Source organism: Osmia bicornis, chromosome 11 (assembly GCF_907164935.1).
Source record: "Osmia bicornis bicornis chromosome 11, iOsmBic2.1, whole genome shotgun sequence".
Classification (NCBI taxonomy): Eukaryota; Metazoa; Arthropoda; class Insecta; order Hymenoptera; family Megachilidae; genus Osmia; species Osmia bicornis.
In genome coordinates this window covers 9,745,951-9,757,507 of record NC_060226.1, presented here as the reverse complement: position 1 = coordinate 9,757,507, position 11,557 = coordinate 9,745,951, and the positions used below count along the sequence as shown (strand labels likewise).

General features: G+C 32.6%; 1 protein-coding gene and 1 long non-coding RNA gene across 2 annotated transcripts; one reads left to right on the top strand and one right to left on the bottom strand.

Annotated features, from left to right (window-relative positions):
• Positions 1-131: 131 nt before the first annotated feature.
• Positions 132-3,063, bottom strand: LOC114879181 (mitochondrial import inner membrane translocase subunit TIM44). The gene is given in 11 exon segments (XM_029193844.2): positions 132-955; positions 957-1,099; positions 1,182-1,244; positions 1,247-1,544; positions 1,623-1,771; positions 1,834-1,923; positions 1,926-2,037; positions 2,110-2,291; positions 2,294-2,354; positions 2,425-2,580; positions 2,759-3,063. Coding segments are annotated over 11 exon segments (1,377 nt in total). The 5' UTR covers positions 2,777-3,063; the 3' UTR covers positions 132-850.
• A 2,700-nt stretch (positions 3,064-5,763) lies between these two features.
• Positions 5,764-7,073, top strand: LOC114879207. The gene is made up of 3 exons (XR_003789873.2): positions 5,764-6,304; positions 6,497-6,564; positions 6,754-7,073. It is a non-coding gene; the product is annotated as an uncharacterized LOC114879207 (long non-coding RNA).
• The last annotated feature ends 4,484 nt before the right edge of the window (positions 7,074-11,557 follow it).

The following is an 11,557-nucleotide window of genomic DNA, read 5'->3' as shown; positions in this document are numbered from 1 at the left end:
AATTATGGGCTTATTAACTAACAATTATTTAATAAATCATCTGAATTAATTGAAATAAAAGTAGAAAGGAAAATTGTACTTCCATGTTATAATGTTTTTTAATTTTAAATATTAAATGTATAGACAACACATTATCTGTAAGAATTTATTATAATTTGAAAACAAGTGACTTCAATTCACATGTTACAAATTTTAAAAAATAATGGTTTTATTCATAAACTATGCATTTAATGTACTATTATAAACATGAACTTTTTCTTTTAAATATATACAACATTTGATCAATCATCAAATTTTTACATTATTTTTAGTAATTAAAATACTTGTGCTAAACACATATTTGGCATTTGACATAATTTCTCTTAGGCCCTATTATTTAACGTTTTTAATGTCAATATTTAAATATATACAGAATTGATTTTACCATCATTTTTACATCATTTTTTCCATAGATATAAACGCATCATACATGTATAAACATGATTGCAACTCTAAAAATTATAAATTGTAGTAATGATAAATTTTTCTGTTTTAATGAACATTGATAATGCACCTTATTTTTATTTGCTACATTTAAATCAAAACATTCTGCAGATTTTATAGAAATTCTGTAGCTTAAAACATAGATATACAACTTTATGTATATCAAATATCATTGTTCAAGTCACAGAAGTTAATATCCATCACTGATGGATTAATGTACAAGTTGTAAATCCTAATGATGATTACTTCTTCCAATATAATTCAATTGAAAGCAATAAGTAAACACACGTCAGTTTTCACTTATTCTTTAGTCATGTATTCACATTAATTTTTGCAGCTTTAACTAAATTTATGTCTAAATTGTACACTACACAAACTGCTCAGTACTAGTGGCACTAAGATCGAGTAAGCGCCAAGCAGCTTTTGGATTGAGTTCGGTAGGATCACGACACAACACCCAAATATAATTAACCACGCATTACTTTGTCAGGATCTCCTTCCACAATTTTATTTGTAGCATCTCTCACACACATAATTTGTTGACACTGAAAGCTGATTATTAAAACTGGACCTTGTTCCATTACTTTACCCATTATTAAATCTACATTGTTGATATCTGGAAAACAGAGTATATTGTTTTAAATAGAGTAACAGTATAAAAAAAAAACAACAAACTGTTATATAAAATAAGAGAATACCTAAAATTTTATTATCTAAACGATATCCCAATTTTTCTACTTGCATTAATGGCTGTGCTATAAATTATATGGAGCTTCATGGCACCAGTCTTTTAAAACCTCAAGATCTCCTCTTACCATAGCTTCAAGAATATTAGGAATAATATCTGTTTCACAATATTTCAAAAACTGTACTCTATCAAAACTAGGATCTAATTTACATATTTCTGTAAGTGTTTCTGAAAGATCAGTTTTTTGGAACAATCCACCCATTATGTCTGTTACTTTCTCAGTTAATAACCTGGAAGCACGAATTACAGGATTGTCCGATTCTTCATATTTTATTTTCCAATCCAGAACTTTATTTACATATGGATTCTTATCCTATAAAAAATGTAATTATTCGGCATGAATAACTTAACAAGTATGTAATATAAGTTCATTATTTCTATAGACATATACCTTAAAATTTTGCCATGATTGGTAAAATTTAGAATCTTTATGTAATTCAACACCCAGAGCTTCTTCATTTGGTTGAACACGCTTATCATCTACAGTTTCCATTACATCCTTTCTTTTCCTCAATTTTTTAGGTGGAACATATACTCTTCCTACAAATTTCATAAAATATATTACCACTTATTTCTATAAAAGACTGTCAAGGTTAATTTACCATGCATTCCATGATGATCTAATTCTTCACGTACAGCTTCTGCAGTTTGTGATATCGTTTGAAATGCACTGGTTTTACCCAGTGCCTGACTTTTTCAGATAATGTTTCTGCTGCTCCTTTTGCAGACTTTGTTATTTCTTCACCTAACTGTCCAGCTTTTTTACCTAATTCTGTTTTAGTTGCTTCTTCAAGAACTTCTTGTACCTATGTCATGTAATTTAACCAATACATGTACAAACTTTATTAATTTAATAAAATACTATCTTTTACCCTTACCTTTCCTTTTAGAGATCCTAATTTTTCTTTAATAACTTCAGAACTTTTGGTGGCTTCAGATTCAACTGTCTGAAATTTTTGCCTTGCAGAACGTAATGCTTCTGACTGTTCAAGTTTTTCTGCTTCTTCTCTAAATTTTTTTAAGGACTCTCTCATTTCTTTATTCTTTTGCATTTCCTGTTGATATTCTCAAGGAATTGAGCAAAAAAGCTAGGTCTTCTTGCAGGATTAGAATATAATCTAATCTAAAAAAACAAACTATAATTAATCAGATCTATATAATTGTTTCACAGTGTATCTTAAAAAGAAACTCACTGATAAACAGTGTACATTTGTGATACGAGGTAACTGTGGTTGTACAAAAACATTATAACAACGTGTAATTGAATGATCCTTAGAAACTTTCTTTTTAGACCTTGCAGATCTTGTTATACCAATAAGACTGGCTCTATATACTGCAAAATTCTGAAACTATTAAAAATAATACAGTTAGGATGTTTCTTTTTATACTTCATTACATAAAAATTATCGCTTCTTGAATATCTTCCACTTAAACAATGCATTATTGTTCTGTATCAATAATATATATTTAACCATAACTTATTAACAGCAGTTTAAATTATTATTATAACTAATACTTAAGTATTACCACGTTACGTGAACACATTGTTTCTGCATGTAATAACTGTTTAACACATTAATATTTTTATATGTAATTTTAAAAGAATAGAATGTAATGTGTTACGTTCAAAAGAACAAAATTTTATGATGCAATTAAACGAAAAACATGAAAGCAATTATTGTACGAAAGAACATAACCCTGGTATGATACAAAAATGTGACCGGCTCCCATATAAACATTAATAAACTTAAATTTCAATAGCCTAGGAAGGATGAATACATGTAACTTATGTTATTATATAAACAAAATGTGATGATTTAGTTAATAATTATAATTATTTACCATCTTACAATTGATTTAGCTGCAACATAAAAGCATAAAAGGTCTTAAGCCGATGAAAGGCAAGCGTTGAAAACTTCATCAACAGTCCCTAGAAAAATCCCCAGAACCGAGTTCTCACCTTTTTTCGTTCTTGCTGAACAGATTGGAGAGAAATTGTGTATTAGGTATCAAAAATACAAAAATCAGAAGGCAAAGTTGAAGAGAAGACCGGAGTCGTGACTTCTGACATCATTTCCACATTGTCTTCAGAAATGCGTAAGTTAAAAATTTATACTCTATTTTGTCGATACAGATACGAATTAAAATAACCTATTTCTCATTTATTCTGCTTTTATGGTGATAATTTATTAAATATCATTAATATCTTATGTATTCTTCCATCTTTTTTCTTATATTTCGGTGCTTTAAAGTAAAAAAAGTAATTTTGACCATATTTCAATATGGCGTTGATAATTTTCAACGAATCTTTCCATTCTTTTAATGTTAAAGTTTCAAAGCAATTCGAAGTTTCTACCAATGCCTGTGATTGGTCATCCATTATGGCGTCCTCCTATTTAGACCAATCAGATTCATCGTTAAAGGGTGCGTTGCGTGGAGTGTGGTGGAGTGCAACAGTCCTCTTCGAAGTTTCGTCCGTCTTGCACGTGTCTGCAACAGGTAAGATTAAATTATCTTCAAATATTAAATTAAATTGTCTTTTGGGTATTGAAAATACAAAAAAGAGAAAGAATAGCCGATGAGAAGTCTAGCTCTTTGTTTTTTGATATTAAGTCGAGGTTATCTTTAAAAATACGTGAGTTGAAATTTGTTGTTCTTGCTGTGAATTCACAATGAAGTTGGAAGAATAGAATCTGAATTATTTTCCCTTTATATCAATAATTTATCGAATGTTATTGCATTTTTTCATGTTGTTAGTACATTTTTCCCGTAATTTATTGTTATATAACGTGATAATTGATTTTCACGTTTTTTACTATTATAGCGATATAAATACGAATTAAAATAACATTTCCTTCATTTATTCTGCTTTTATATCAATAATTTCTTAAATCCCGTCAATATCTTATATTTTTTCTACTTTGTTTCCTATATTTTGGTGTTTAAAGTTGAGAAAAGTAATCTTGACTTTATTTCAATATGGCGTCGATAATTTTTAACGAACCTTTCCCTTACGATTAGTATTAAAGTTTCGGAGCACTTTGAAACTTCTATCAATGGCTGTGATTGGTCGCGCCATGTTGGCGTCCTCTTACTTCGGCCAATCAGACACGTCATTGTGTGAGCGAGTGCGTCGATTTGTGGCGCAGTGCAGCATTCCTCTTCGAAGCTTCGTCTGATTTCCACGCGTCTGCAACAGGTAAAATTAAATTGTCTTCAAATATTAAATTAAATTGTCTTTCGGGTATTGAAAATACAAAAAAGAGAAAGAATAGCTGATGAGAAGTCTAGCTCTTTGTTTTTTGACATTAAGTCGAGGTTATCTTTAAAAATACGTGAGTTGAAATTTGTTGCTCTTGCTGTGAATTCACAATGAAGTTGGAAGAATAGAATCTGAATTATTTTCCCTTTATATCAGTAATTTCTTGAACATTATTTAATGTTTTTCGTATTGTTTCATACAATTTGCTGTTCTTAATTTAATAACGTTTTTTCTTGAGCATCGTAATCTTATTTCTGTTTAGACCTGTTCGTGTACATACTTCGTTAGGTATCGGCCGATAGCAGAATATACCGAACATTGCCGAGCGTTGCCGAAGTGCCGACCGGTCTACGAAGGGAAGGAAGGTCTCGCCATTGCTCTCTCGAGCGTCGAACTGACAAGACGTGTTGAGAGCATCCTTCCGCATAAGTAATAGGTACACATTGTATCCATTAAAATATTTTGTATCAATTATAGTTCGATCGTTTATTAATAATAACTTTATTATTGTAGATTAATTTTATTTACATAAATTCGTATTTCTTTTTTATTACAGATATTTGATAGATTTTGAAAGGACGTCATGACACCTGATATGGGTTTGGTATAGAATTTCGTAAGAATTTATTGTTTTATTGTATTCTAAACAATTATTAACATCTATTATTACTTGTTTTTTATTGAGTCGTTGTTAATTGTAAGCATTTTTGATAATTACTTGCTACCAAAGTCAAGAAAGAAAAGATTAGAGACATTTTTTTTCTTTAACCAATTCATAGAAAAAGAATAATTAATTTTTCATTTTATTAAATAATTTCGTCCAGTATTTTAATACATTTGTTTTAAACTAGAACAAAATTGAAATAATTCGTATTCTACTGTAAATGATTGCTTCTCTTCTGCAATTATTAATTATTTTAAACAATCTATTTTTGTGAAATAGTAGTAATTATATTATAATATTCAGTTTTCGATGCAAGTTTAAATTAAAATAGAATCACGTTTTTAAATCACATGCTGTTTAAGCATGGTTAATTATTGGACTTTGCTTATTGAAAAGAATTAGATAATTTATAAATCATGCTGTAATAGAATTTCCAACAATTTGTAGTATGCTTACAATCTTAACAACAAAAATCCTCTGCTTTAATATAATAGTCTATTATTTTTATTACAAAATGATTTTCTATCGATGTAATATTCATTGAAATAATTATCAACAATTATTTAAAACATTTCATTTCAATCTCTGATCAATATTCAGCTTTAACAATATTTGTGCTCGTCGAATATATTTCACGAACATAGATATTTTCATTTACAAGCCATTAATAACAGTATTTCCGTTACGAATGCTTAATAAGAAGAATGTTGTGTTGTATATTTCCACCCAGCCCATCCCTGCTCACTAAGTTTTTCTTTCAGGAATTGTTGTGGCCGCGCGCAATGCGGTCGGTAGAGTCAGTGTTTGTACGAACATATTTCCAATGTTTTGATTTTTTCAAGGGTGAACTGGCCCTGAATAGAGTTGCGTTTGTACATACAGTTAGGAATCACGCGAAAGTAGAGTCAGTGTTTGCTGCGTATTATAAAATATTTTCTAGAGCATCGCGGCTCTGATTTTTCTCTTTTCATCGCGAAAGTAGAGTCACTTGAATTGTTCGCCGGAAATTTATCACGGTCGCGTTACTAGTACTTAATATCTTTATCTTTATTTTTAATTTTTTTTGTTTAATTGTTCGATATCGGTATTAGAGTCAATCATCCACCACTGAAGAGGAGTCTTGGGCGTTGCTCCATAAGGAAAGAGTGTAAGTATCTTATTACCTTATTTAATTAATTTTAATTCAAGTAGAATAATTTACAATTTCAACACTTGATAGTTGAGAGTTATTTTTCATTGTTAATATTTGATAAAATCCAAATTTATGTATGTATAATTTTATTACAATAAGAATTGATAATTTTCAAAATTAACCGTAATTCTTTTTTGTTTGTTACAGATGAATTTTTTGATTTTGCCGAGTTCCTGGATATCCTGATGATGGCTTTCTTCACGACTTCCGTCTTGGTACGTCAGTTAATTGCTTTTTATTAAAATAAAATAATTTACAATTTCAATACTTGATAATTGAGAGTTCTTCTTAATTGCTATTGCTAATATTTTATAAAATTCAATTTCATATATAATTTCATATATAATTAGAATAAAAATTGATAATTTGCAAAATTAACCGTAATTCTTCTTTTTTTGTTACAGATGAATTTCTTCACGACTTCCGTCTTCTCCTACAAGGCAGCCTCCTACCTGGTGTTGTCCATCCTCCTACTTACTTGACTGTCGGAAGAAGAGTATATCTGCGAACGGTGAGTCGCATGTTTTATGGTTCCTCTGGTGCCCAGTCATGTCGTAGGACGAATGGTCCGAATCGACACGGGCTACTAGTTGTATACGTGATTTGCAAGCACAGTGACCATGGGTATGATTATACCCATGAGTGGTAACATTTTTATTGTTTCATTTCATTTAGTTCAGGGTAGGTCTTCTTGTACTCCGCGTTTTAATATGTATCATTTCAATTCCACATATTTCAATAGATATTTATGAAATATATGAATGCTTTTAAATGTTCTTAACTGTGGAATTAGAATATTTTAATACCGAAACAATTTTATTTAGTTTCTCTGTAATAGAATAGTTGTCAAATACTATCTGACTTAGTTATTGCGATGGTTCAAAGCAATATGTATAATATTGATAGTATTATATGTATACATTGATTTAATTACATTTTCTACATAATAAATTCAAATATAATTTGAGAATTTTTTCCGACTACTTAAACTTATTTACACGTTCATGAAAAAATGAACAATGTACTTATGTGCAAGAAGACAATTCGTGACGGGTAGACTTCCAAGCCAGAGTGATCTATTTCAACACATTTTGCGTATTCTTGAAAAGTTACTCTGAGGAGGGAGTCGCCCGAGGATGTTTTATTAATTTTCACAATAAATTCTTTTTTCACTACAAAGAATTCTTAATTAGAGACATTAAATTGTTTTTTATTAGAATTTTGCATTTCTTAAATTAGTGTTGCGAGAAATTTCCGACGCGAGAGTAAATATGACGATGCACTGACTAGTATTCGGTGGGAATCCTTTTGGTTTTTAATCTCAATCCTATGTATTATTTAATTAATGAAATTAGTTAGAAGGATTCCGCGGCATAAGACCGTGAACACCATCTCTGGGAGATATACCCATGCATTACTAGGCCTTTGCAGGCGCAACTTTAGAATACGGATCATATGAAAAATATGTTACCATATTCTAAACTGCAGTCCTTTTGTCTATACTATGGGCGTCCGTCAATCTGACACCGTTGGATGCAACGTGTTGGACGGGCGGGTAGCGCTCTTAGCGAAGGGGTGCACTCTGTCCTGGCGTTACGACGTCCAGGCGGGGTGGGTGGTATGTAGCGTCTGGCGTAAGACTAGGGGGCGTGAGACCCTTCGTTGCCAGCTGATATTAGCAGTGCACCATGTTTACGTCATAGTTGCTCTATTTTACTTTTCAGTATTTGTTCTTAAAGCTTTATACTATTAGAAAGTCGAGTCACTTTTATTAAAATAGTGAAATATTAGCCCGTTAGATGTTTATGTACTAATCATGTTTCTAGATCAGGATTTTCAGGTTTAACCCCTTCCGTGTTTATTGCCAAAGCCCATTCACGTGCCCAGGTGCTACTTGGATGGGTAGAGGCAATGGGCACGATGACCTAGTTCATAAGAATAATAATTAATATGCGGTTGGCATTGTGTTAGTATATCGTGCACGACGTAATTTCCACATATGGTGTGTGTGTTTTTAGGCTGTGGGATTGCGTCGGTTTAATAATTTTTTCATTTAACTTTTAATTTGAAATAATATTTTATTTAACAAGATGTTGGTACAATGAACGTACAAACCAAATAGTATTTATTACCATTACTATTACTATATTGCCATTATTAATAACCATGATTATTACCATTATTATGAAATATTCTATGTATATCAAAGTAGTTAATTAAATTTTGTAATTATCATTATACGCAATGATTGCTAGCCTTGCCAGACGATTTCAGTGAAAAATGGTACGTACCGTAGAGTGTGATGTGAGATGAAACTCGGGTGACGGAGGCGTCCCGGGACGTTCTCCCTAGTTTAGGCTCTTGCGCCCGGGTGGAGTGTATGGGGGTCGTGGAATGAATTTTTCTGAGAATGTGATTTTGCCTTTTTTAAATATAGCGTTAGGTAGGTAGGTAGTATACCTTCTGGTGTGTGTGATAGATTGTAAGTAGGTAGGGCCGGGACAGGTTGTCACAGTCTCTTGGTCGGGTAGGCACTATTTCGCGTGATCAACCTGTACCTGGAATATATTTGAAGAATTGACGATACGATCGATACGAACGGAGTATGCCGTTCGCCTTCTATCTATCTGTACAATTTTTCAAATTTTTGGCGACTTCATAGGTCGTCATACGCGATCGCGATAGCACGAAACGCACAAGTTCTGCTCGAGCACGGCACGTGTGCACGAACAACGATTTATACGTATAAAGTCCTTTTTCGTCCACGTGTCAATTAGAGTTTCGCGATTTTTCTTTTTTGTTGATTGTTGTTTTTCTTTTCTTGTTTTGCGAATTTGCAAGTCTCGAGCTTTAGATATAAGTTTCAGGTGGGTGGACCGCCCGAAGAAAGAAAAGGCTATATGCCGAAGCGCCCCGACAAACTGTCTTTCAAGAGGGGAACTACTAATGATTTTGCATCCTTTTGCAAAAAAGGATGGGAAATCATTATCGTTACTACTTTGTCACTGTGCTTGCCTGTAGTTGTAGTTTTGTAATTTCAGGACAAGAGGGGGCCCGTGACCCCCATGATTTTGGGCAAATCGCGTTTTCAATTTAGTGTTGCGATCTTTAAATATCGCATTTCTTTAATCTTGCATTGCTTTAAAATAGAATTTAACTTTTCAATGTAGATTTTTCAGAGTTTTGCTTTTTAATGTTGATTGCTTTAGTGTTGCGAGTAAAAGATTCACGGTTTGAGAATCCCCTTTTTTTGCATTTTAATTGCATGCCTTTAATTGCAGTTAAAGATAGCGTTGCGAATGACATTAGCGCGATTGTTTCCCAGTGTTGTGACTTATAAATACGCGATTGCTTTGCATTAGTTTGTAGAGTTCCCTGTTAATTAGTGTTGCGGTAATGAATATTCGCGTTTTGCATTAGAGTTGCGATATATGTATGATGAAATGCCCAAAAACGATCCAGTGGAGTTGCCATGGTCCATAAGGCAGCTATGGACCAGCTGCCGTGATACAGCCTTGGATTGGCTATATGTACCCGTTTTTTAGATTAGTGTTGCGTCTTAGAAAATTCGGTAGATTTCAGTAGTGTTGCGTTACAGTTCGCGTTTTCTCTTTTTTTCTTTTTTTCAGCTTAGCGTTGCGCATAATGGAGCAGTCTTCACGCGTACGCTTTTGTACATATTATATAATTAATGAAATTAGTGTTGCGAGTAAAAAATTCACGATTGCGCGATTGTTTCCCAGTGTTGCGACTTACAAATACGCGATTGCTTTGCATTAGTTTATAGAGTTACTTGGTAATTAGTGTTGCGATAATGAATATTCGCGTTTTGCATTAGAAATGCCCAAAAACGATCTAGTGGAGTTGCCATGGTCCATAAGGGAGCTATGGACCAGCTGCCGTGGTACAGCCTTGGATTGGCTGTACCCATTTTTTAGATTAGTGTTGCGTCTTACAAAATTCGGTAGATGTGAGTAGCGTTGCGTTACAGTTCGCGTTTTTTCTTTTTTTCTTTTTTTTCTTTTTTTCAGCTTAGTGTTGCGCATAATGGAGCAGCCTTCACGCGTACGCTTTTCTACATATTATATAATTAATGAAATTAGTGTTGCGAATTAATGAAATACGCGATTGTTATTAAATTAGTGGAAGTAACTATGACTCACATTCGGTGGGAGTCCTTTTAAGGATTCCGCGGCCTGAGACCGTGAACACCATCTCTGGGAGATATACCCATGCATTACTAGGCTTTTGCAGGCGCAGTTTTAGAATACGGAACATATGAAAATATGTTACCATATTCTAAACTGCAGTCCTTTTGTCTATACTATGAGCGTCCGTCAATCTGACACCGTTGGATGCAACGTGTTGGACGGGCGGGTAGCGCTCTTAGCGAAGGGGTGCACTCTGTCCTGGCGTTACGACGTCCAGGCGGGGTGGGTGGTATGTAGCGTCTGGCGTAAGACTAGGGGGCGTGAGACCCTTCGTTGCCAGCCGGTGTTTTGTCATAGTTCAGATAATGTTTGCAATTTTGAAATTAGTGTTGCGTGTGATTTCGCTTTGTTTTATAGGGTTTGCTTAGGGATTGCTCTTATGGGCAATAAAACTTTTCTTTTCAGGTTCCCCTGTACCCTCCCTCCCACTGCCACGCCCCATTCTTTTTTCTTCCCTTTTTTTAATTTTGAAAATTTTGAAAATTTTGAAAATTTTGAAAATTTCGAGTATTCGATTGTTGGAAATACTGTTAAATAATAATATATGAATTTAATGTTTTCAGAATATTATTAAATACGATAAAGTTTTAAATAGAACTTTATTCAAAGTTTTATTTAGAATCAAAGTTCATTTTATTTTCTGATGATTAGTGATAAATTATTTCAAGGAATATTTGTTCATTCGAGATAGCTTATTAAATTTTAATTCTACTTTATTTAAACAAAAGTAGCGGATAATTGTTGTTCGAGTTGTTTAGTTTTAATTTTTGATCGCGATGTTTTGTTTCAAGCTTACGGAGAAGCTAAGATTAAATTACTTTTATAAAATTTCAAATTCTTTTCCTGAAAAGTAAAGTCTGCTCGTGATTTTTTTTTCAGTTTTTCCATTTACAATAAATTTGCATTGAAAGGTGTATTGAATATTATAATGCAATAATGTCGAGTAGAGTCGTGGTCGTATGTACAACTATATAATATGTAGGTATTGCAGTAAAAG